The following is a 25,276-nucleotide window of genomic DNA, read 5'->3' on the forward strand; positions in this document are numbered from 1 at the left end:
GATTAGAAATGTCACCATCTGCAAGGCCAAGGTCACTACACTGCGTCATAGTCCTTATTTCTACTTTGCTTTTCATGATGGTGGAAGCCCAGGGTGGACCTTTTCAGTGGCTCTTGCTGTGGTGTGTGTGTGTGTCTAATATAGAGGACGTGGGAAGAAGGGCTCAGGAAGGAAGCCCGGACTGGGGGCAGCTTTCATTTCCCCCAGTTGATACGGGCACACTTCTCTTCAGCTTAAGGGAAACCTGGCAGGGGGAGAGTGTTTATTTTATTTGCTTTTTTTTTTTTTTTTTAACTTCCATTTATTTTTCCTCAAGCAGATGAAAATAAAGTAGATGGAGTGAGTGTCCCAAAAGGCCAAAGTGGGAACTCCAGCCGTGGTCCAGGAGACGGAGGCAGCAGAGACCACTGGAAGGAGTCAGATAGGTACGTGTCTTCTCACTCTCATCGTTTGTAATCCTTCTTCTGATGCTAGATACCCATGTCTTTGTAATTAAGAACTTCTTGGTTCTCCAAGCGTTGCCAGATCTCCCACGGTGAATCTAGAAGTTCCAGAATGTCTGATAGCAAGGACTTCTGGCTGGAGGTGCCTGTTCAGCACCTCAGAACTGCCGGTGGGTGTTGGGAGAGTCCTCCCCTAAAGTTGCTCACGTCTCTGCAGGAAAGATGGCAGAAAGGATCAAGACTCCAGATCTGCACCTGAGCCAAAGAAAGCTGAAGAAAATCCAGCCTCTGTGAGTGTCAAAGATTTGCCCTCAACTTCTCTTAGCTCACTTTGGCCACGGAAATCCTGTGCACTGGGGGCTGCAGAAGGAGTGGTTGGAAGTAGGCGTTGCTGCTTGCCTGAAATAGTGAAGGAGCTTCGTTGAGCATTTTTGTTAAATTCTGCCTTTCACTACTCTGACCCCTTCTTTAAGATAAAGGTGGTGTCTGCCTTCCCTAAGAACATGCAGGCTCTGACCAGCTCTCCCTTGCTACTCCTGTGGAAAAGGCTCGTGAGCAAGCAAGTGGGTGTGGTCTGGACAACTACCTCCCATCTGCCCAAGTGTCCGTATCCTGTTCCTTGGTTTCTGATGTGCCAATTCAAGGCCTGTGTTACCTTATTGCTCTTGTCTGTTACAGAAGTTCAGTTCTGCAAGCAAGTATGCTGCTCTCTCCATTGATGGTGAAGATGAAAATGAGGGCGATTACACCGAATAGACCTCTGCGTTGTGTGCTTTCTCCTAGTCTCTCTCCACCCTGGAACATTCGAGAGCAAATCAAACCTCTATCCAGACAAGACAAAATAAAACTCACCATCTCCTGGAGACCTTTCTTAACTTTTTTTTAAAAAAACAAAACAAAATGAAATGAAATTCTTTTGCATGCTGCTGCAGCCTTTAAAGTATTGAACTAACTGGAGTATCACCAGTGTAGAGATGTACAGCTTTTAATGGGAAAGTTGTGCAGTTTTATGACACATGCAGTTGCCTGTGTGATTAGTGCCTAGGGGCCTCTGTTTAGCAGAATGGCAGTAATAGTGATGCAACGTCTGGAATCTGGGCAGTAGGGCAGGTACAAGGAAGACTATGAGGTTTCTGCCTTTAATTCTTATCCTATTGTGGCATACATGAATTCTCAAACATCTGAATAAATACTCCATCCTTGGCAAGGTAGGTTTAGTCTCTGGTGTTGTTTTAGTCTCCAGGAGGCTGCCAGCCCCTCCTCTTAATTCTTGAGTTACTGGGGCCAGCCTAGGGGGAGTGTCTTCATTTGTACCCCCTAGGGGGGTAGGTAGAAGTGAATCTACAGGCCACTGAAAAATAGGACTGTGGTGACCAAAATAAAGGGGAAAATCGTGGTTTGAAAAGCTTTGGGGATTTGATGAATTATTTTTCACCAGTAATTGGGAAAATGGTATGACCTCCAATAAACACATGAATGCTTTACTTGCTGGAGCAGGAAGCACTTAGGGGTGGTGGGACTTCCCAAGTCGTTTATGCGTCCTGATTTCGCCCTTTCTTAAACACTATCCCTTCTAAGACTTCACATATATTCACATTCTGTTAAAATCTTGAAGCTTTAAAAATGTAGGTTCTTGGCATCTTACGTTCCTCATGCTGCTCTGTCCTGTTACCTTCCCAAAGGCAGCTTCTTAAGCCACAGCCCGATTGCCTCGGCCTTCTCCACAGCGCCAGGGAGCTGGCCAATGAGGAAGCTCTGCTTTTCTTTTTCGCAAAGCGAATCTTGGCTCCTTCGTGTCTTGACTCTCCCTCCTTCCCCCATCCATTCCTGCTCTTGCTTCTTGGATCCCTTTTCCACTTCAGAGAACTTGATAAGTACCGGTCTTAGGTAGTCAGGGAAGGTGGTTGAATTGGGAGCCTTTCTTAAAACCTTGATTGGTGGGGGCGGGGGGGGGGGAGAGCTATTTTTTTCTAAGCAAGTTTCCTCTCTCCTGAAATCCCACTCCAATGTTTGGATTTATAATGTGGCCTAGAGCAATGTGGGGTGGGGGTGTTTGGCTTTTTTAGCGTCCCTTGAGAGAAGAAATGATAATGGTGAGAAGGATTTAACAAGGTCCTGGCTTCTCTTGCAACACAGTAGCTTAGCCCGCCTCTTCTGAGCACCTTTGTGCTGTCCGCTCAGTAGATGGTGTCCTTAAGGCAGTGTCGGTACCTACGGAGAAAAGACACCTTGGTCTCTTGTTTGCAAGCCCTTGTCCCATCAGTCCTCAGGTCAGATCCTGTCCAGCTGTGCAGGCATGTTGCTCATGAGTGCTGCAGCAGTGGGCGGAAGGAGTCACTTAGCAGTGGATGGAAGAGACATACCAAACGGAGTAACCGAAGAATTGGCTCGGATTGGCTAGTAGCTAGGAAGTGGCTTTTAGAGATACCCCAGGTTGAAAGGGTATTTTTTTAAACCATTTGCTATAGATGATGAAAAGATAGGGTTTGCCCTCTTCATGTCAACTCCTTCCAAATAGTTGTATCCAAAAAAGCTGGTTTTTTTCCCATTCCTTTACCCTGCCACCCTGTCAGAACAAACAGGGATTTATGACCCGCTTCTCAATACATGTAAAATTTGTACAAAAATATCTTCTATGAAAATGATTTGTAATCTGTAGACTTAATACCTGGGAGATGTCTTGAGATGTAAAATCCCATCCTTTGGGTTGTGGGGTTTTTTTGTTTTCTCCAAATAAATCTGATCTTTAAAGTTCATTTTAATGCTGAAATCTTTTGATGAACACACATTGTGTGATTTTTACTTGACTCCCTGTTAACAGCCTGTCGTTCATACCTGTGCGCACACACCCATCTCTGAAGTTCCCTCAGAAATGCTGGTTCATGCAAGTGGAGGGTGGGGTTACAAGAGAGACCTGTTTACGGAGGCCCCAAAACTGGGAATTGCATCAGCTCCCCTCTGTTTTTGCCTGGTGTTAACCTTCAATATTAATTGAGACTATCTGCACTTTGTTTCCCTGTACTCTTAATTTTAATCTTAAAATGAAGTGAGAGCTCTAAGGATAAATCCTGTCGTGGAGGTGTCTGCATAAGCCTCCGTCCTTAAGTCTGGAGAGGTCCTGTGTCTGCTTTCCCAGGCTGCATGGCACGGGCGGACTGGAGTTAGCCTTGTAAAGGGGTGGTCTGGGTTACAGCTGACGCCACTTTTCTCTTCATCATCGTTCCGACAGTGGGAATTTTCCAAACAGCCAGGGACAGACTGTTCATTGTTGGGAGGCAGGAAAGAGGTTAGAACAGTGGCAGAGAATCCTTAAGGTCACAAGGGGGTGGAGCATGGGAAGCCACAGAAACCTCAGTTGACAATTTTGGGGACTCGGAGCCAAGAGGAAGTGTGTGTAGGGGGGTGTTGGGGACTGGGGGAGATGCAGGGAGACAGGAGCAGTTACACAAGCTTTCCTGGTCCAACTGCAGCAGCAGCTGCTCTTGTAGTTTATTGCTGCTGCGTTGATTCCCAGAGTTGAAAGGTAACTGGCTTGGTGCGCTTGTGATGATCCGAAAGCTTTTCCCTCAAGCCGGTGCTTGCTTACGCAGCTCCACCACAGGAATCGGCCTGTCACACTCTCCAAGCCTTGCCTTGGAGCTGCTCCCCTCGCTGAGTAGCACTGAGGTCTGGGTAAATGATGCACGGGTGAAAAGCTGACTGGAAAGAGGTTCACTTTGGCTCTTGGCACAAAGAGCGGGCAGGAAGGAACTCCCCTGTATCATGTTCCCACAGGGTCGTCTTAAATTCAAGGGAAAGGGAGGCAATAGAACGCATGGCATCTCAGAAGCACAACTGTGGAAACAGATCCCAGGACGGGTCAGCTCCGTCAACCTACCAGGGGTGTTGAGGGCCCAGAATCGTGCAGGTATGGCGTCAACGTGAATCTGCTTAGGTCCATGGGAATTCCAGTCCACATGGCCTAGTTTGTCCTAAACAGAATCGAACACTAGGCTCTGGATCCCAAGGCAGTGAGGGTCCCAGTCGGTGCTGAGGGCGTCACCTCAGTGCAACGCAAGCTCACAGCATCTGGTTTCTCAGAAAGTGGGAGAGCTACCCATCTGCTCCTGGGAAGTATTATTTCTCAAATAAAGCCGTGTTTCTCAGCAACCATCATAGCCCCCAGGGCCACAAGCGTGATGGGGGGACTCGCCTTCTCTCACCCGCCAGCCTCACCAAAACGAAGCTTTGGAAGAGGCAAGCTGTGCTGCTCCCCGCCCAGCTGCAGCAACCTCCCGGTTGGACAATATACCCTCTGTCCTCAGCCAGGAGATCCGCCTCTGGAGGCAGCTCTGCCCCTTCCCCCTACTCTTCCTGGTTCCCAGAGCCCAAACCCTCCCCTGAAGTTCCCCGGACCTCTTCCAGCCAGAACAGTGCATACCCTCAATGCCTTCCTCCTGGAGTCCCCCACCCCAAGGATCTGCGCACACAAGGTCACAGGCATGGGATCACCCCCGACCAGGAAAGAGGAGGTTGAGCCGTCCATGCCAAGATGGGCTCCCCTCTGCATAGTCAAGGTAAGAAAACCTTGCTGGGAGCATCAGGGGGCAGGGAGGGGCAGGGGGTGTTCCTCAACTCCAGTTTCACCTTCACTGACACCCTCCCGGTTTCCCTCCTTTTCCCGCTTCTTTTTTTTTTTTTTTTTTCTTTTTTGGGCCACACCCGTGGCACATGGAAGTTCCCAGGATAGGGGTCGAATGGACGCTGTAGCTGCCAGGCCCAGCCACAGCCACTCCAGATCCGAGCCGTGTCTGCCACTTACACCACAGCTCATGGCAACGCTGCATCCTTAACCCACTAAGCGAGGCCAGGGATCCAACTCACATCCTCATGGGTTAGGCTGTTACTGCTGAGCCACAACGGGAACTCCTCCCCTTCCTTTCTAAAGGTCCCTCTGCTCTGAGCTCGTAGTCAGGAGGTCTGGCCGGCCCCACGTGCCACCCACTATTATTTCATGCCCTCCAAGCCACCTCCTGCATTTTTTCACTCTCAACCTTCCTCATCAGCTTCCCTCCTGTGCAGCCTCCTTCCCCCGCAACCCGGTCTTCACATTGAGAGCAAGCATCAGGTCTGAGCTGGAAGTTCAGCGACTCATTTTATGACCCTTTCCCAATTCCAAGGAGCAGCAATACGAGCACGTGCGCGAGGCTCTAGCCCTGCCTACTGCTCTGCCATCCAATCCATGGCCTCTTCTCTAAGTCCCGTCTCTCCCTTGGTACCTTCAGAAACTAGAACCTACCCCTTTGGCTTGCATTCCAAGACCCCGCCAAAGACCCGCATGAACCCTGGGAAGGAGATGTTAAAAGAGCTAGCCGTAGGCTCCAAAGTGAACAAATTTTCATATCTCAGGTATCTTGGAGTTCCCATCGTGGCTCAGCGGAAATGAATCTCACTAGTATCCATGAGGACGCAGGTTCGACCCCTGGCCTCGCTCAGTGGGTTAGGGAGGATCCAGCATTGCCATGAGCTGTGGTGTAGGTCACAGATGTGGCTTGGATCCCCCATTGCTGTGGCTGTGGCGTAGGCCGGCAGCTACAGCTCCAATTTGACCCCTAGCCTGGGAACCTCCAAAAAATAAAAATAAACATTTTTAAAATCTCAGGTATTTTGATTTTTTTTTTTTTTTGGCTGCACCTACATGGAAGTTCCTGGGCCAGGGATCGAACCCATGCCACAGCAGTGACCCAAGCCACTGCAGTGACAATATGTGGATCCTTAACCCACTGAACCACCAGGGTACTCCTCCCCTTCATAATCAGATCTTGCCAAAATACACAAAATGATCTTCAGCCCTGCCCCCTCCCCAGTAGCCTCTGATCCCTGTCCCTCTCCTCAGTTCTCCTACAAACTCTTGCCTATCCCCCCTCCCAATGCCCCCCTCCCCCTTCCTTCCCAGGCTCCATTCCAATTCCCCAGCCCTCCCTCCAGACCCCAGTGACACCTGCGGCTCTAACCTCTGAGACTGCCTATTGGACACCAGCTCAGTAGGATCAAGGCTCTCCAGTGCCAGCCACACCCACCTCTCCCAAATGCCAGTCCCTGGGGGACCTGTATTGTCACCATCCCCAGTTTTCCAGCCTCTTCCTTGCTAACAGAATTGAATCAGGTGCTCCACTCCCTCGTAATCAGAACCAGACTTCTCAGCTTTTGCCAAATGCTAGACCAGCACAGAAAGGACTCGGTTGAGAGATGAGACAGGGAGGGGACAGAGGGCCTTAGTGCTGGCGGTACTGGCTGCCTGGAGCAGGCATTGGGCATTGAGGCCCTGGCACCAGCTCCTCGGAATCCTCCTACCCCTACTCCCCCTCCCCTCCCCCTTTCATCATGGAAAATCCAGTGGGGAGGGTGAGTTTCAGGAAATGCTCCCTGTTAAAGAACACTGGGGAATCTGGGAATGGGAATAGATTGAGCTTCTAAAACGACACCCTTTCCCTCTCTCTACCTTCCCCTCCAGCGTGGCACAACTCAAACCAGCCACACAGCCCATTCACTCAATTCCCGAAGTCCTAGATCCAGAAGTACCAGATCCAGACATTGCAAAAGAAGTGAATGAGACTAGACCACAGGAGGAACTTCCATGGGAAGCCTGGTACTTGCATTAGATGCGAGGAATAGACTTCTAGGGAAGAAGAATGACAGTCAGCCTGATCCCCAAAGCAAGGGCAGTGGATGGATGGGCTCACTGGAGCGGCTTAGGAGGTGGGGGTCGGGGGTCGAACTTGACGCGGAGGTCCTCAGCTGTGAGCCGTTTGGGAAGAATAGTCTGCCGTGGCACAAAGGGTGTCCAGCGACTTGGGACACAAGTGACACCTGGTGTTTTCTAATGAAGGCCCGGTAGGTAGGGGGCGCTAGCGGGTAGTCCCTGATTTGGGGGTCAAGCCCAATCCCAAATACAAGCCTGTGGACAGGACAAGGCAGTCCTCTGTACCCTTCTCTGGACCTGTGGGGTTACAGGTCTTCCGGACCTAGGTCCACTTTTTCTTCTGCGTCTGTCTGGCTCGTAAGTTTTGGGGCCTGGGTCCCTCCGGGCTAGTCGCTCCCCGACTCTGAGATTTTCCTGTCCCTCTGCTCTCCGGGCCCATCTCTGTGAAAATCCCCCAACACCGCCCCGCACTCCTATCTCTTCCGGTCTCCGAGGGTCTCTGCCCGTCTCCGCATCCCTCCTTCCTCCCAGCGCTTGGGCGCGTGGCTTCGCAAAGAAGGTGGGGAGAAAAAGAGGGAGAAGGAGGAGGACGAGGGGCGGGGAGCGGGCGGCACGTGGGGATTGGAGCCCGGGAAGGAGGGAGGGGAGCGCGCGGGAGGGAGGAGACAGCGGGCACGGGGAGCGGCGGGGGCGAGCACCGCGCGCCCGTCCCGCCTCCTCCTCCTCCTCCTCCTCCTCCTCCTCCTCCGCGTCCGCTCGGCGCGGGTCGGGGGCGGGATGGGCTGGCCCGGGGGCTCCCCCTGCTGCTGCCCCGCCCCGCCGCGCCCCCGCCCCGCCGGGCGCCCCCCGCAGGTAAGTGGCCGCGCCGCGCGGGGCGGGAGGGCGGCGGCCTGTGCGTCACGATCCAGCGGGCAGTGCCGGGGGCGGTCGCCAGGGGGCGCGGGGCCGCCGGGGGGCAAGCGGGCCCGGGGCCGGGGGTCGAGGGACCGCGGCGGACAGGAGACTGGAGGCCGGGAAGGTGACCAGGGGGTGGGGCCGGCCCGCGGTCACTTCCCGGCCGGGTCATCTCGTCTTCGCGCGTCCCGGGCGCGGACGCCGGGGCCGGGTCCCGCCACGCACGCGCGCGCCGCCCGCGCACGCCTGGGCCCGGGCGCGAACCGTCTGGGGAGAGTGCTTGTCAGGGTTTTCCTTTTCCACGTCACATCTGGGGAAACTGAGGCAGATGCGACTTCCAAACCCCTACTCCTAGGCCCTTTTCGCTTCCACTGTCAATTCTCCAGGGCCCCCTGGGCACACTCGCACACCCGCCTTCCCTCCCTCTCTCCTTCCCTGGGCCTCACCCCTCCTCCGCGGCTGGGCTGCCAGCCGCTCATCCAACCACAGCTATTTCCAGGAAGGGGGAGTGTGGGCGGAGGGGTTTCTCCAAACAAACCCAAGGCTTCAGAGTGAGAAGGGGCCAGGCTGGGGGAGAGACTGACAGGCTCCAGAAAGTTCCAGGCAAGAGGATGAGGGTGCCGGGGGTCTGGCCTGAGCTTCCCAGGCCTGCTCTAGGGAGCTGCTTTTCCTCTCAGCACCGGCTGAGGGCTCAGCGCTCTCCTATCTCCATGTCACTTTGTGTGTGTGTGCATGCACGTGTGTGCGTGCGTGCATGTGTGTGTGTGTGTGTGCGTGCGTGTGTGTCTTTTAAGGGCCGCACCCGCGGCATATGGCGTTTCCCAGGCAGGGGTCAGATTGGAGCTGTAGCTGCTGGGCTGGACTACACCACAGCCATAGCAACACGGAATCCCTAACCCACTGAGTGAGGCCAGGGATCGAACCTGCATCCTCGTGGGTACTAGTCAGATTTGTTTCCACTGAGCCAGGACAGGAACGCCTACATCTCACTTCAGAGGTGCTCCACAGGGTGGTGAGACTCAAAGCTTTGCTTCCCTGGCCACCCAACACAGGGGTGAGTGAGCCACCCACATGGACAAGAGCAAGAGTCAGAGGATGTTTGGGGACCTACTGCCAAGCAAGGGGAGTTTCTATGCCTCAGGAGGCAGCAGGAGTAGAAATAAGCCAGCAAGAGGAGTCTGGCTCAGGATACCTGCAATAGCAGGAGAGAAAGGCCACCCCCCACCCCCACAGCTACCCTAGCACCTCTCCTGGCCCTGGCAGGACTGGGGACTAGACCAGGCCAGGCCCCCGTTGCCCTCACTGGCCAGGGCCCTGGAATGTCCTGGGACCCAGCCAGGGCTGATGGGGTGGGAGTGGGTTACAGAGCCAATGCCCCTCTCCAGTTACAGGCTAGGCCTCCCTCTGGCCAAGGTACCCTGGGGACAGACCTTCTCACCTGGAAGTTGAATTAGAGCTTCAAGGGCGAATGAGGCCCAGCGCGGGCAGAACCAAGGATGTGTCCTGAGTGGGCTCATCCCACAGGAGGCAGGGTTAGACCAAGCAGACGGGCAAGAGGGGGAAGAGGGAAGCCTGGGACCTGGTGGGAGAAGCCGGAGCTAGGGGAGCTGCCAGAGTCCTGGGTGGGTCAGTAAATATGGTACAAATTGCGGAGGGGGGCACATCTGCACATTCTTTCAAGCAACTGGACGGCTCTGTCCAGGGCTTGGGGCTGAGGACCCCTAGGCTGTTAACCCCTTATCCTTGGGGAAGATCACTGCCCCCCTTTCCAAGGCCCCAGTCCACCTCCTTCCCTTGACTCCCGGGACAGGAAGCTGGCCTTGTTCCCAGGAGGGAGGCAGGAGGCCCACGGAGGGGGGTGGAGTGTGGTTGGGAGGGGGGCCTGCTGTCCAGTCCTCGGGCCCTGGGACAGCTGCTGAGGAAGGAGAACCGAACAGGGAGAGCCATGAAGGTAGTTCTCAGGCTTGGGGCTCCTGCGGTGGGGACGGGGCCCAGGCCCAGGGCCTGGGATGGAGGGCTTAAGGGGCTGGACTCAGAAGCAGAGCTGGGGACCCGAGCGGTCCCCCGAAACAAGCCAGGGAGTAGAGTCGGTGAGTGGGGGGCTGTGTGAGGAGCAGAGCTCTCAGGAGAAGGGCCTCAAAAGCTTTGGGCGGGTGCTGAGGAATGGCCCGCTCCTGTGGGCAGAGCGGTCTCTGGCTGGAATTTGACCTTCCAGGGTGGACGGTGGGGCCAGGGGGGCTGTGCCTCTGTTCCTTTCCCTACTTCTTCACCATCAGGGAAGCTGAGGCAGGAGGCTGACCCGCAGGTTGCCCTCCAGCCCCTGGACAGGCAGGCCGGCCTTCTAGGACAGTGATTCCCAGCTCCCCGCCCTCCCCACCAGAAGTCCCCAGGGCACCCACCCCAAGAGTTCAGGCTCAGAGGCTGGCGGAGGCTGGCCGGGCTGGGACGCAGTGTTCCCCACTGGCCACTGGTCCTTGAGCCCTGCCCTGAGATCTAAATTCCCACCCCGCCCCTGCCCCGCCCCCTGGGGGCTGGATCTCATGATCAGCAGATCCCTGGATAGGGTGGATCCCTGGGCCAGGGGCCGCACCAGAGTAGGGGCAGTCGAGGGCAAAAGATCCTGGGTTGACACTCCCAGCAGGGTAGATCCTGGGAATCTGATCTCCTGGCCTCCCCCACATCCTCCCCCCTCCCCCACTTCCTGGAGCAGCGACCTGCCCCCTCCCCCCCTGCGCTCCCCTCCACTTCCAGGGCTGGGCTTCTCCTCACACCAGCCAGACAGCCTACTCTCCACCCAGGGGAAGCGGCTGCCTCCGCCAGGCTGCTTCCAGGAAGCCCCGGGCCAGGCCCCAGCATTGTTCGGGCCCCACAGCCGGCACCCCAGGCAGCCGGACACCATGAAGTCCAGCGGCCCCGTGGAGCGGCTGCTCAGAGCCCTGGGGAGGAGGGACAGCAGCCGGGCCACCAGCAGGGTAGGAGTACCCGTTGGCTGGGCAGAGGAGGGGCAGGGGTGGAGGTGTGGGCAGTGGGGGAGGGGGCCAGGACTCAGGCCAGACCCTCTTCCCATTTCCACTTCCGCAGCCTTCTCCCCTTATCCTGCGTCTCCTTGTGACTCCGCTGCTTTGGGGTGGCCAGGGCTGGGGCATGAGCAGCAGAAATTTGGGTTAGAGCAGACCCTGGTGCCTCTTTTGGCTCCCCTGTCACATTCCCTGCCCGGGCTAAAGCCACCCCTGCACCCAGGCAGGTACACATCATTGTAGGACTTTTCTGGGTACTATTCGGGAGCTCGAGAGGGCTTCCTTAGACTGAGAAGCTTGAAGGAAATGGGATGGGGGTGGAAAAGGAAGGGTGGGAGGCAGCCAGGTCCCAGGAGTGCTTTAGACATGGCGGGGGGGCTTCCACTGACGTCATCTGTGTGTGCTGCTAATACCATATTGCACCCAAGTTTCCTAGTGGATCTGGCCGAGCTGGTCCAGTCCAGAAGAGTTCAGGTTGGGTTTAATCCAGCTGCTTCAAGGACAGCCGGGAAATCAGAGGCGCTGCTGCGCTGCCTTGCTACCTGCATTCCCCAGGCTGCCTTCTTCCTTTCCCCACATTCTCTCAGCCTTACCCCAAAAGAAGCATCGCAGGGGCACCATGAGACAAGACTATGGGGGCAGGAGGCAGGAACTTGAACACAACAGGAGAAAAATGGGTAGAAGAGACACAAGGCCAGGAGGCAAATGGTCCCCAGACAGAGGATGGGAAGGATAGGACAGGGCAGGCCTGGCCGTAGGGAGCATCCCAACCTCCTCCTCGCTCACTGTACTCTGGGTGGGGAGGGGCCCAAGAACCTCTCTGGTCCACCCTCTCCCCCGTCAATGCTGGAATCCCACTTGAGCCTCTCCAAGTGACAGAGTGCTTCCTACGTCCCGAGGCAGTAAGGCCACTAAATATTTCCCCCCAGTGTCATGCCTTTCCCTCCCGCATTACTGCCCCCTCCTTACACAACTGCCGCCTGCCGCCTGGGTGCACAATGAGTAAACATGTTGTTCTGACAGTGGGGGGAGGAGGGTGTGTCAGCTGCCCAGAGCACGGGGACGGCCAGCAGGAGCTGGGAGAGCAGGCTTGGTGGAGGCCGCTCCTGCTGGGTCAGTCTGGATGCTGCTGCGTGACGGACACCCTACATTCCTGTCTGGACGCTGCCCCCGCTCCCCCACTCTCCACGGGGGCCTCCAGCTGGGGAGGGCAGGATGGGAGGAGAAACAGGCTGTCTTCCTAGAGGAGTCAGGGAGCGCCCCCACCCCCCACCCCGACCAGGACGGAAGCTCTAGCGTTTGGGCGGCAGTGACCGCGAGGGTATCACACATCAGGGCCACGTGAGGGGCCTAAGTGATCCCTTGGGGAGGAGCTGACCCAGCTATGGGGATGCAAGGCGCCAGGTTCCATGCACTGTGGAGGACAAGTCCTCCGACTGCTCAGAAACAGCTGCAGCCAAGAACATCCTAAGAGTTCGGGGGCTTCATCAGGATGGAGAAAGAGAGAAATGACACTTCTGTCTTGTCTGTCTGTCCTTCCACCCACAGCCTAGGAAAGCTGAGCCACATAGCTTCCGGGAGAAGGTTTTCCGGAAGAAACCGCCAGTCTGTGCAGTGTGTAAGGTGACCATCGATGGGACGGGCGTCTCATGCCGAGGTGAGGCGCCCTACACGTTGACTCTTGAGAGCATCACCCAGCGGCACTGGGTTGCACCACGCCCAGCAGGCAGACGGCAGAGTCGAAACTGTACTGCACCTGCTGCCCCTGGGCTGGGCAACATGGGCGCCAAGCACTGCCACCCCTCCAGACAGCCCCTGCCCCCATGACACGCACCCCAGGCCACCCAGGAGACCCAGTACTCTCCATCACCTTCCCACCTGACCTGCGACTGGGGGCTTCCCCCTCTCCCTTCCTCTTCACCCCCACCCACTGTAGAACATAAACCCTGGCTCCCTCCATCCCTGGCACCACTGCCATGCACTTCCTTTTTTTTTTTTTTGGTGCTTTTTAGGGCCGCACCCACGGCATATGGAGGTTCCCAGGCTAGGGGTCCAGTCAGAACTATAGCTGCCAGCCTACATCACAGCCACAGCAACGCAGAATCCCAGGCGCATCTGCAACCTATAACACAGCTCACGGCCATGCCAGATCCTTAACCCACTGAGCAAGGCCAGGGATCGAACCTGCAACTTCATGGTTCCTAGTGGGATCCGTTTCCACTGCACCACGACAGGAACTCCCCATGCGCATCCTTTGAACTCTGCCCCTGCTCCCCCACTCCAGGGAGCTCAGTACAGCTGGAGTCCTGGGAGTCCCAGGTTCTAGTTCCAGGGCTTGGGGAGTTGGGAGAGGGCCCTCTCCCATTGCCCCAGTAGACCTCTGCTAACCCCTCTCCCTCCGCATCCCTTCTAGTCTGCAAGGTGGCAACACACAGAAAATGTGAAGCAAAGGTGGGTACCTGGTGGGGGCGGGTCACTGGAGTCCCTTCCCCCTCTGAAACAGGCTTCTCCAGCCACATGGGCATCAGCTCTCCACCCCTCTCATCCTTGGGGAACCCCCACTGGGGTGGGAGAGGATGCTGTACCGGGCCCTTTAAGAACCACCCTACTCCACCCCCTGGAGGGCTGGCCCAGGCGGGTGGACAGCGAGACAGCACGTTTGTCTTGGTGCTGTGCCCAGGCTGCAGCTGGCGAGAGGATGGGGGGTGGGGAAGAGGAGAATGAGGAGGAGGAAGGGTGGGGTGGGTGGGTGTCAGAGCAGGATTTCAGAGACTGGGCTCCCGGATGGGCTGTGCCTTCCCTCTGGGGAAGGGTCCTCGGGATGCCCGGGTGGGTCTCATCCGGGGCCCTTGGAAAGAGTGGGCAGAAGGTGCAAGGTGTAGATAGCACCCACTGTCCACGGGGGACCTGAGACAGCTCCATCTCTGGGAAGGTGCCCTGGTCCTCTTCCTGCGGTGCGGGGGGTCCCAGGGCCCTGGTGCTGACTTCAGGGAGCTGTGTGCCCAGGGGCGGGGTCTCCCGGTGAAAGAGGCCAGTGTCCTGTCCCTGGCCATGGCCTGCCTGCGTGGCTCTATATATAACTCCTGCCCTGCAGCTGGATGAATGGGGGTCTGTGTGGGCAGGGGGCTGGGAGCCAAGAGCAACAAGTGGGGGGCCCAGAAGGTGGGGGACTAAGAGGCCAGAGGGGAGACTCCCTTAAATAGAGGAACCTCAGCTGCAGCCTGCGCCCATCTGCTGAGAGCCCCTTCACCTTCTCGCTGGAGCTGAGGGGTGGCCCCATCCTTGAGCCCAGGAGAGCCCATTTCACCAGGCGCTCAGCCCCTCACGGGTGTTTCCTTCCAGGTGACTTCGTCCTGTCAGGCCCTGCCCCCCGCGGAGCTGGTGAGTGTGCTCTGGGATGGGGTGGGGGAGGCAAGGAACCTGGCCACTGCAGTGTCCAGAGGTCTGGTGGCCACAGAGAGGGCCCCAGGTAACCACCTTGAATGGACTGCTGTGGACAGTGGTCATCCTGAGGCAGTGGAAAAGAATTTCAGCCCTCTGCTCTCATCCCCTTGGGTCTGCTTGGGGCTAGGACTCCCCCTTCTCCCCCCACCCAATACACAGGGACACCGGCAAGCCCTCCCCACTGCTCCCAGGCCCACGCTGGGCCCTGCCCCTCCCCTAACTAACCACTCCCTTTTCCTCTGTCCTCTCCCTCTAGCGGAGAAACACGGCCCCAGTGAGGCGCATAGAGCACCTGGTAAGGTGATGCTGGAGGAGGGGGCGGAAGCAGGTAGCTCGGGGAGTAAGGACCCAGGTTTCTTCCGAGGATAAAAGTTCCATGGAACTCTGGAGTGGAGAGCCTAGAGTGAGGGGCACCCAAAGACGTGCCTCATCTCATCTCATCTCATCCACCAGGGATCCACCAAGTCTCTGAACCACTCAAAGCAGCGCAGCACTCTGCCCAGGTAAATGCAGGCGCAGGGCGTGGTCCCACATGAGCCCTTTCCGCTGGCCCCACACTTCAGCCCAGGGCAGTGCCCCCCATCCCAAAAGCTCTTCGGAACAGCCTCACACCCCCAAGCGGCCCCACCCACCCTAGGACCCAGCAGGCCTCACCTAGAGTCGGCCAGACAGACACCCGTCCTTCACACCGGCCCCCTGATGCCCGCCCCCCCTTCCCCCGCCCCCTTCCTTACGCAGGCCTCGCCCCCTCCCCAGGAGCTTCAGCCTGGACCCGCTCATGGAGCGCCGCTGGGACTTGGACCTCACCTACGTGACGGAGCGGATCCTGGCCGCCGCCTTCCCCGCGCGGCCGGACGAGCAGAGACACCGGGGCCACCTGCGAGAGCTGGCTCACGTGCTGCAATCCAAGCACGGAGACAAGTACCTGGTGAGGGGCGGGCCCTGCCGCAGTCAGCCAATGAGAGGGCTGGAAGGTCCAGATGGGCCCGGCTGCTCCCTGACGTCACACCCGTGGGGCGGGGCCAGAGGGGGCGAGGCCCCGGGCGCAGCAGGGAGCAGACCTGAATCTCGCAGGGGGCTGACCAGGCTGTTGAAGCTAGGTCAGGCCTTAGCGACCTCCCCATTTTGGAGAAAGACCCTTACTTAGGGCCACAGTGGGTGGACCACCTCCACGCATCACGGTGCCTCGCTGCCTGCGGTCACTTCCGCTTAATGCCCCTTCTTACTTGCAGCTCTTCAACCTTTCAGAGAAAAGACATGACCTGACCCGCTTAAACCCCAAGGTAGGAGGGGATTAAAGCCATTAAACAGAGCCTCCCCCAGCCTCCTCGGTATTAATAGTAGCAGTTGCTATCTACTTCACTCCGAAGCACCTTCCCATGTGACATGTCACTTAGAACACCCCAAAGCATGGTGCCGCAGGTACCAACCCATTGCCTGGGGGAGGAGTGTTGAGGCTGTCATGGACAAACAGCAGGCCCTGACCTTCTCTTCAGGCCCCTAGACCCTGTCTCTGTTCCACCCCGATGCACCTCTCTCCTTTGGTGGCCACCAGCCCCAGTTCCACGCCTGTATCTCTCAGGTCCAGGACTTCGGCTGGCCTGAGCTGCACGCGCCCCCCTTGGACAGGCTGTGCTCCATCTGCAAAGCCATGGAGACATGGCTCAGTGCTGACCCCCAGCACGTGGTCGTACTGTACTGCAAGGTGGGAAGGGACCTCGGATTTGCAGGGCACAGGGCTGGGGTGGCCTCAGCAAGGGGCCTCAGCAGGCCCTTCATCCCTATCTCTTTGTCCTCAGGGGAGCAAGGGCAAGCTCGGGGTCATCGTCTCTGCCTACATGCACTACAGCAAGATCTCCGCAGGGTGAGGCTCTGGGGCCCCTGAGTGTCCCCTCCCCCAGTGACCTTTCCTCCAGCTGGCCCTTGAGGAGCCCATCTCCTCTGAAGCCCCCCTGGATGTTCAGAGGGCCATTTACTATAACCTTGACCTTTTCACCTCCTTTTCATTTGTACTTCATTGCAGTTCCCAGCAGATGGTCTGTATTCGTTCCCTAGGGCTGCCTTAGCCAAGTGTCACAAACTGACATTTGTTGTCTCGGTTCTGGAAGCTAGAAGTCTAAAATCAAAGTGTGAGCAGGGCCACACTCCCACTGAGACTCTGGGTAGAATCCTCCCTTGCCTCTTCCTGGCTCCCGGGGGGTGGCCAGCAGTCCCTGGTGTTCCTTGGCTTACAGATGCATCACACCCACCTCTGCCTCTGTCATCACATGGCCTTCTTCCTGTGTGTCTGTGTGTCTGTGTCTCTTTTTCTCTTCTTCTAAGGACACCAATCATATTGAATTAAGGGCTCGCCTTACTCCAGTATAACATCTTAACTAATTGCATCTGCAACGACCCTATTTCCAAATAGAGTCCCATTCTGAGGTACATGTCTTTTGGGGGGTACACAATTCAACCCATAACATGGTCTACTTATCCCATTTTACAGAGGAGGAAACTAAAACTCAGGGAAACAATTGCCTGAGGTCCAACAACTAGTAAAGTGACTGTGGGGTTTCTAGTTCTCTTTACTGCCACCCTGAACTTCCTCTAGACTTAGGGGGACTCACATCTCTCTTCCCTCCCCCTGGGGCTTAGGGATGAGAGACCAGAGTGGCGACCAGTCCCTAAGCCCCCCCGCTGGCCCCATTGTCCCCAGGGCGGACCAGGCATTGGCTACTCTTACCATGCGGAAGTTCTGCGAGGACAAGGTGGCCGCGGAGCTGCAGCCCTCCCAGCGCCGGTAAGCAGCCAGGGTGGGGATGGGCCGGCCAAGCAGCTCCCGCCATGGCTACCAAGGCCAGGGTTCTCCCGTTCGTGCAACACACCTTCATGAAGCACCTCCTGGGTGCCAGGGATTGTGCCAAGTGCAGAGAATGCAAAGCGCACAAGGTCCCTGCTCTCCTGGAGCTTATTTTCATGCTAGTGGGGCAGAAGGCAATAAACCTGCGAATAAAGAAAGATCATTTGGGGAGTTGCAGTTGTGTCTCAGCAGGTTACGAACCCGACTAGTATCCATGAGGATGTGAGTTCTATCCCTGGCCTCACTCAGGGTTAAGGGGTCCTGCATTGCTGTGAGCTGTGGTGTAGGTCGCAGATGCAGCTGGGATCTGGCATGGCTGTGACTGTGGCGTAGGCTGGTATCTGCAGCTCCTATTCGACCCCTAGCCTGGGAACTTCCCTATGCTGCAGGTGCGGCTCTAAAAAGCAAAAATTAAAATAAAATAAAATAAAATAAAAAAGAATTTGGGGAGTTCCTGTCATGGCGCAGCAGAAAAGAATCTGTCTAATATCCATGAGGACGCAGGTTTGATCCCTGGCCTCGCTCAGTGGATTAAGGATCCGGCATTGCTGTGAGCTGTGGTGTAGATCACAGATGTGGCTCAGATCCCACATTTCTGTGGCTGTGGCATAGGCCAGTGGCTACAGCTCCTATTGAACCCCTAGCCTGGGAACCTCCATGTGCCTTGGGTGCGGCCCTAAAAAAGACAAAAAAGAAAAAAAAATTGGGGGATGATGACAAGTGTTATGCAGTAAATGATTTGGGAACTCCCCAAATTCTTTATTTAATTTTATTTTGTTTTGGTTTTTAGGACTACGCCTGCCACATATGGAAGTTCCCAGGTTAGGGGTCGAATAGGAGCTGCAGATGCCAGCCAACACCCCAGTCACATCCATGCCAGATCCAAGCTGAGTCTTGTGATAAAGAGAGACTCACAGGACAGTCAGGCCCACCTCTATAACAAGAAGCAGAGATCTAGGGGAAGAGCATGCTAGGCAGAGGGAGCGGCAAATATAAAAACTTGGAAGCAGCAAGACATATTGAGGTTAGACACAAGGAAGAACTTTCTGATGATCTGGAAGAAGGGAGGGATGTGCTGAGGAGAAAGTGGTGGGAGAAGAGGAGAAGGAGCTTACGTTCTCCTTGACGCCCCCCCACCACCCCCGGCAGGTATATCAGCTACTTCAGTGGTCTGCTGTCGGGCTCCATCAGAATGAACAGCAGCCCTCTCTTCCTGCACTACGTGCTTGTGCCTGTGCTGCCAGCCTTTGAACCTGGCACAGGTGAGTCTACCTGGGATGTATTCTGTGGCAGGGGGGCTGTCCCCCATCCCCCTCCACTCAGCACCCCTCATGTGCCATCTTCTTGCCCCTCCAGGCTTCCAGCCCTTCCTCAAGATCTACCAGTCCATGCAGCTTGTCTACACATCTGGAATCTAGTGAGTGCTCTGTTCCCAGCCCCTTGCTCCCTGGATCCCTATTTCTCCAGCCTCCCCAGACACCTGGGCCTCCAGCTCCAGCCCCTGCACCTGAAAAGCTAATACCATTACGGGATCCATTCTGTAGATGAGGAAGCCAATGCTTAAAGGCAGGGCTCCATCTCCGATCTCCCAGCTCCCTCCCTGACTCTTCATAGACATCCTTACACCCAAGTGCCTCGGATTCAACTCTGCCCTCTCTCTTCCCCAGTCACATTGCAGGCCCTAGTCCCCAGCAGCTCTGCATCAGCCTGGAGCCAGCCCTCCTCCTCAAAGGCGATGTCATGGTGAGGGGACCTTAGCGATGGGGGGAGTCCCGGGGGTGAGGCAAGGGGTGGAGGTCGTCTAACCTGCCAGCTGCTCAATCTCTGGGGAGCCGTCCTTCAAGGCAGATGGGAGGGCCTTGATGGGGAGGTCACCTTGAGGTCGAGGCAGGGCAGAGCTGTGGCCAGATGGTCCTCAAGGTGGAAGCTCAGAGGAGACAGGAGGCCTGAACCTCAGCCTCCCCCACCTCCTCAGGTGACCTGCTATCACAAGGGTAGCCGGGGGACGGACCGGACCCTCGTGTTCCGAGTCCAGTTCCACACATGCACCATCCACGGACCACGGCTCGCCTTCCCCAAGGACCAGCTGGATGAGGCCTGGACTGGTGCGTCGGAGGCCAGGGGTCTGGGAGCTGGAGCCCAGGTGAAGGCTGGCGGGGGTGGGAGAGCGGGGGCCTGGCTCCTCACCAACCACTCCCCGCAGATGAGAGGTTCCCCTTCCAAGCCTCGGTGGAGTTCGTCTTCTCCTCCAGCCCAGAGAAGATCAAAGGTAAAAGCCGGGGCTGGTGGGGGGGCGCAGGTGGCTGAAGGCCGCCTCTCCCTGCTCTTCACCCCCTCAACCCCGGGCGCCTCTGCAGGCAGCACCCCCCGCAACGAGGCCTCCGTCTCTGTTGACTACAACACCGCAGAGCCCGCCGTGCGCTGGGACTCCTACGAGAACTTCAACCTGCACCATGAGGACAGTGTGGATGGTGTGTGGGGCGCACCCAGGGCTGGCCAGGGGTGGGGCTTGTGGGGGCACACTCCTTCCTCCCAGGCACAGCCCCCTCCCCAGAGACCCCCCCCCCCAACTGCCCCGAGCTGGATGGAGCCTCCAGTGCTGGCCCCTCACTAACACACACACACCTGCTTTCTCTCTCTCCCTCTCTCTCCCCGTCTTGCCTGCTTGCCCTCCCACCCTGATCCTCCTCTCCACACCCAGACTCCCTCACCCACACCCGGGGACCCCTGGATGGCAGTCCCTATGCGCAGGTGCAGCGCGGTCTCCGCCAGACCCCGCCGGCGCCCTCTCCGGAACCGCCTGCCCCGCCGCTGCTCTCCGTCAGCAGCGACTCTGGCCACTCATCCACGCTGACCACCGAGCCGGCGGCCGAGTCCCCCGGCCGGCCCCCCCCGACGGCTGCCGAGCGGCAGGAGCTAGATCGCCTCTTAGGAGGCTGTGGAGTGGCCAGCGGGGGCCGGGGAGCCGGGCGCGAGACAGCCATCCTCGACGACGAAGAGCAGCCCCCCGTGGGCGGAGGCCCCCCCCTCGGGCTGTATTCAGGCCACAGGCCCGGCCTCAGCCGCCACTGCTCCTGCCGCCAGGGCTACCGGGAACCCTGCGGGGTCCCCAACGGGGGCTACTACCGGCCAGAGGGAACCCTGGAGAGGCGGCGGCTGGCCTACGGGGGCTACGAGGGGCCCCCCCAGGGCTATGCTGAGGCCTCCGTGGAGAAGAGGCGCCTCTGCCGATCGCTGTCCGAGGGGCCGTACCCCTACCCACCCGAGCTGGGGAAACCGGCCAGTGGGGACTTTGGCTACCGCCCCCCAGGCTACCGGGAGGTGGTGATCCTGGAGGACCCCGGGCTGCCGGCCCTGTGCTCCTGCCCTGCCTGTGAGGAGAAGCTGGCGCTGCCCACGGCAGCCCTCTATGGGCTGCGGCTGGAGAGGGAGGCTGGAGAGGGGTGGGCGAGCGAGGCTGGCAAGCCCCTCCTGCACCCGGTGCGACCTGGGCACCCGCTGCCCCTGCTGGTGCCTGCCTGCGGGCATCACCACGCCCCGCTGCCTGACTACAGCTGCCTGAAGCCACCCAAGGCAGGCGAGGAAGGGCATGAGGGCTGCTCCTACGCCATGTGCCCCGAAGGCAGGTATGGGCATCCAGGGTACCCTGCCCTGGTGACATACAGCTATGGAGGAGCAGTCCCCAGTTACTGCCCAGCGTATGGCCGGGTGCCTCACGGCGAGGGCAGAGGGTATCCCAGCTCCGGTGCCCACTCCCCACGGGCCGGCTCCGTTTCCCCGGGCAGCCCGCCCTACCCCCAATCCAGGAAGCTGAGCTACGAGATCCCTGCAGAGGAGGGAGGGGACAGGTATCCGCTGCCCGGGCACCTGGCCCCAGCAGGACCCTTGGCATCGGCAGGTGAGGGCACTGGGGTGGGGAGTGCCCAGGGCAGAGGAGGGTTCTGGAAGATGGTGGGGAAGGCACAGAGTGAGAAAGAGCTAAGCCAGACGGAAGGGGTCTTTCTGGCTCACAGCCCCTCCTCTCACCTTCCCTGCAGAGTCGCCCGAACCAGTGTCGTGGCGGGAGGGCCCCAGTGGGCACAGTACCCTGCCTCGGTCTCCCCGAGATGCCCAGGGCAGTGCCTCCTCTGAGCTGTCTGGTCCCTCCACACCCCTGCACACCAGCAGCCCAGTCCAGGGCAAGGAGAGGTACGCAGGGGGGCTGGGCTGCTCAGGCACCTCCTTGTCCCAGCAGACACTGAAGCTTGGGCTAAGGGGCTACACGGGGCTCTGCGGCCCCACTAACCACCTGCCCTGCCACCCCGCAGCTCCCGACGGCAGGACACCAGGTCCCCCATGTTGGCGCCCACTCAGAGACTGAGTCCTGGCGAGGCCTTGCCGCCTGTTTTGCAGGGAGGTGCTGAAAAGGCCTCGGAGCTGCCAGCAAGAAGTGGGCCTGAGCCTGCAGCCCCTGGCCCCTTCTCCCCAGCCTCCCCGCCTGGCTCACCTGACTGGCCTCAGGAGAGGAGCCCGGGGGGCCGCTCAGAGAGTGCCAGTCCAAGGGGCCCTGTGCCCACCACACTGCCCGGCCTCCGCCACGCCCCCTGGCAGGGCCTTCGAGACCCCCCGGACAGCCCAGATGGGTCCCCCCTCACCCCTGTGCCTACTCAGATGCCCTGGCTTGTGGCCAACCCAGAGCCACCTCAGAGTTCACCCACACCTGCCTTCCCTTTGGCTACATCATATGATGTCAGCGGCCCCACCCAGCCCCCACTGCCAGAGAAACGCCACCTGCTGGGGGCTGGGCAACAGTCAGGACCCTGGGGCCCAGAGCACGCATCACAAGCATCACCGCCAGCCAGAAGCACCAGCCACCATGTCACCTTTGCACCTCTGCTCCCAGATAGTGCCCCCCACCCCCCAGGTATAGAGGCCTGCAGGGGGAGGACCCTTTCTCCCTGGAAGGGGCATGGCACAGGGGCTGGGGAGCCCTGGGGCCAAGCTCAGTCCCCCCCTGTCCTAGAGCCCCCTATGCAAGAGAGCCAGAGCAATGTCAAGTTCGTCCAGGATACATCCAAATTCTGGTATAAGCCACACCTGTCCCGTGACCAAGGTGAGAAGCCAGCCTGTCCCCACCCCCCTCCAAGGCTCTGTCTGGAGTCTGTCCTTCCGGTTGTGCCTTTTTCCTGTCTCAGCGGGTCTCCTGTGCGTCAAACCTCTCCCTAGCAGGTGATTCCGGGCTCAGGCCCAACCATGTCTAACACTGTTGCTCCCCCATGGCCTTGACCCCCCCCCCCCACCCATGGTATCCAAGGCGTTGGCGCCACCTCTGGCTCTTAGGGCCAGAGGCCTGGGGAACTTGCCCAACAGAGTGGAGGGGCTGCATGGGGCTTGGTCAGCCGCTCTAACTACTCCTGTCTCCGCCAGCCATAGCCCTGCTGAAGGACAAGGACCCTGGGGCCTTCCTGATCAGGGACAGCCATTCATTCCAAGGAGCCTATGGGCTAGCTCTCAAGGTGGCTACGCCCCCACCCAGTGCCCAGCCCTGGAAAGGTACAAAGTGGCCAGAACCTGGGGGGCGGGGAGGTAGCAGAGGCAAGACAAGGCGGGGTGGGCCCTGTCACGTCTCAGTGGGGAGAGGCAGGAAATGACCTCCCTTGCTCTGGAAAGAATCCCAGGGGAGAAGCAGGACCTGGAGTCTGAGAAAGCCTTCCTCTTGTCTTCCTTCAGGGGACCCCTCGGAACAGCTGGTCCGCCACTTTCTCATTGAGACTGGACCCAAAGGCGTGAAGATCAAGGGCTGTCCCAGCGAGCCCTACTTTGGTGAGATGCGGGGGCCGGGAGGGCTGCACCGGGCTGGCTCAGGGAGGCCAGGGGCTGTCATGAGGGAGGAGGAGGTAGACTGGGCGTTATCTGCAGGCACCTCAGGACCTCTCTCTCCTCTCCCGGCAGGGAGCCTGTCGGCCCTGGTGTCCCAGCACTCCATCTCCCCGCTGTCCCTGCCCTGCTGCCTGCGCATCCCTAGCAAAGGTGGGTGTCTTGTCATCTGTCCTCCCACCTCTCCCCACCCTCTGCAGCCAAAGGCAGAATCCTCAGGGCCCCGCCCTCCGCCTGCCTGCCTTCCCCCCGGCGGCAGAGGGCGCTCTCCAGCCCCTAGGAATGCCACTCCCTGCTGACCCCTCTTTCCCTCAGATCCCCTGGAGGAGGCCCCAGAGGCCCCAGTGCCCACCAACATGAGCACGGCGGCAGACCTCCTGCGTCAGGGCGCCGGTAGGGGCCGCTCCCTCCTCCCCCCCAACCCTGGGGACCAAGGCGGGGGCATTCTGATACTGGCACAGGGCACTGAAAGGCCTTAAAGTGACTGGGCCCTGGCAGATACCATGAAGGCAGGGGAGCCCCGAGTTTGTGGGTGTAGGTGGGAAAGGGGGTCCTCAGTCTAGGCTCCAAGGGCAGGGGGCTTGTTAGAGTGCAGATTCTCAGGCCTCATTCCAGATCTGGGGGAGGTCTTAGAATCACAGAATCTGCCTTTTTGGCAGGTTGCCTATGTGATGAATGCATTTTGAGCAGCACCAGCTGGACAGAGTGCAAGAGCTGGTGGGGTGGGATGGGGGCAACAGAAGGTAGATGGCGGGGGCGGGGGGGGTGCTGGCAGAACCGCTGCTCCCTTCCAACCCACTCATTGCCCCTGAAGCCTGCAGTGTGCTCTACCTGACCTCAGTGGAGACCGAGTCGCTGACGGGCCCCCAGGCGGTGGCGCGGGCCAGCTCAGCAGCTCTGAGCTGCAGCCCCCGGCCAACACCAGCCATTGTCCACTTCAAGGTCTCAGCGCAGGGCATCACGCTGACAGACAACCAAAGGAAGTGAGTATGTGTACCGAGCCCTGGGGAGCCCTGGGTGTAGACCCTGGGGGCCCCAATTTCTGGATGCGACTTTCCCCTTCCGCCCCCGCGCAGGCTCTTCTTTCGCCGCCATTACCCAGTGAACAGCATCACCTTCTCCAGCACCGACCCTCAGGACCGGAGGTGACCCCCCAACCCTCTCCTCCTGCAGCCCCGTAGCCCCCTCGGGCGCCACAGAGTTCCCAACCCAGCTCCTCCTGCGGTAGCTATTCCCCAAGGTCATTCCTTCACGGTTCTTCTCCTTCTGCAGATGGACCAACCCCGACGGGACCACCTCCAAGTAAGCCTCGCTGGGAGCGCAGTCTCCCCTCCCCAGCATGGCATCAAGGCGCCTCCCCCTGCCCCAACCCTGGCGCGGCAGTCCCTTAGAGAAGGGACGCTGAGCCCCTCCCCACCCTGTCTTTGCACCCCCAGGATCTTTGGTTTCGTGGCCAAGAAGCCGGGAAGCCCCTGGGAGAATGTGTGTCACCTCTTTGCAGAGCTTGACCCAGATCAGCCCGCAGACGCCATTGTCACCTTCATCACCAAAGTTCTACTGGGCCAGAGAAAATGAAGGCAAGCCCACAAGCTCCGAGCCCACGTTGACACTGCGCCCCTCTCAACGCCCCACAGCCCTCACTTCCCCTGCCTGGTCCCAGGAAACCCGGGAACCAGCCCCTCCCCTGGGAATGGGGAGTGGACACCGGGCCTGGGACACTGCTCTCCTTCCCTGCCCCCAGCCTGCTAAGCCAAGCGGACGGGCCTATGAAATGACCTTGCAAGTGAGCAGATGGCAGAGATGGGTGTGTGAAGGGTGAGGAGGCATCAGCAGTGGAGCCGTGGAGGGGATCAGGGCAGCCCCACCTGCAGGGGAACATCAGTGCTGGAGGGGAGCCAGGCCCTGCCAGCGCCACCCGGCGGCAGGTCCCTGCATGGCAGGGAGGAGGAGGGGCGGAGCAAGGCACTCCCTTCTCCGTGTCCCCTCTGAGCAGAGAGATCAGAGATCGGAGTGGGATCACATGAAATGGGGGGAGAAAAAGAGTCTATTTTTGTCTAATAATAAAGAGTTCCTATAATGTTTAGTTGAAGCTAGAGTC

The 25,276-nt window shown here is 58.6% G+C and overlaps 1 protein-coding gene and 2 long non-coding RNA genes across 37 annotated transcripts in view; 2 read left to right on the forward strand and 1 right to left on the reverse strand.

Annotated features, from left to right (window-relative positions):
• The window catches only part of LOC100737981 (eukaryotic translation initiation factor 4B), a 32,381-nt gene extending 29,182 nt beyond the window's left edge, over nt 1-3,199 (forward strand). For 2 of the 4 annotated variants that reach the window (XR_002343951.2, XR_002343953.2), the window contains exons 13-15: nt 317-425; nt 661-733; nt 1,122-3,199. This is a non-coding gene — a long non-coding RNA (eukaryotic translation initiation factor 4B). The remainder of the gene's footprint in view (nt 1-316; nt 426-660; nt 734-1,121) is intronic. The other 2 variants (XR_002343952.2, XR_002343954.2) reach the window with 1 other exon arrangement.
• LOC146403188 (uncharacterized) lies at nt 262-1,291 on the reverse strand. The gene is made up of 2 exons (XR_014803249.1): nt 1,099-1,291; nt 262-842 (listed from the first exon to the last, which is right to left on the reverse strand). It is a non-coding gene; the product is annotated as an uncharacterized LOC146403188 (long non-coding RNA).
• Nucleotides 3,200-4,826: 1,627 nt separating the features above from the next.
• On the forward strand, nt 4,827-25,267 carry TNS2 (tensin 2). Of its 32 annotated transcripts, none has more exons than XM_084955731.1 (30): nt 7,785-7,977; nt 10,818-10,991; nt 12,585-12,693; nt 13,450-13,487; nt 14,379-14,417; nt 14,737-14,775; nt 14,934-14,983; nt 15,237-15,408; nt 15,713-15,763; nt 16,063-16,185; nt 16,280-16,344; nt 17,179-17,262; nt 18,472-18,584; nt 18,679-18,739; nt 18,990-19,065; nt 19,298-19,427; nt 19,526-19,591; nt 19,680-19,793; nt 20,024-21,220; nt 21,360-21,510; nt 21,630-22,225; nt 22,325-22,414; nt 22,729-22,854; nt 23,032-23,124; nt 23,254-23,331; nt 23,494-23,571; nt 23,993-24,161; nt 24,255-24,323; nt 24,451-24,480; nt 24,615-25,267. In XM_084955731.1, the coding sequence occupies exons 1-30, from the start codon at nt 7,903-7,905 to the stop codon at nt 24,751-24,753; spliced, it is 4,395 nt and encodes a 1,464-aa protein (XP_084811857.1). In that variant the 5' UTR covers nt 7,785-7,902; the 3' UTR covers nt 24,754-25,267. The 32 variants fall into 32 exon arrangements, 25 of the variants coding, with proteins under 25 accessions (XP_084811870.1, XP_084811850.1, XP_084811859.1 ...); XR_014803235.1 differs by lacking the exon at nt 7,785-7,977 and adding an exon at nt 9,911-9,970 and having other exon boundaries at nt 15,219-15,408; nt 20,024-20,948; XR_014803236.1 differs by lacking the exon at nt 7,785-7,977 and adding an exon at nt 9,911-9,970 and having other exon boundaries at nt 20,024-20,948.
• The last annotated feature ends 9 nt before the right edge of the window (nt 25,268-25,276 follow it).

This window comes from Sus scrofa, chromosome 5 (genome assembly GCF_054392235.1).
Source record: "Sus scrofa isolate SSC_HxYL_T2T_F1_AM1 chromosome 5, Sscrofa_HxYL_maternal_Yorkshire_Landrace_v2.0, whole genome shotgun sequence".
NCBI classification, from domain to species: domain Eukaryota; kingdom Metazoa; phylum Chordata; class Mammalia; order Artiodactyla; family Suidae; genus Sus; species Sus scrofa.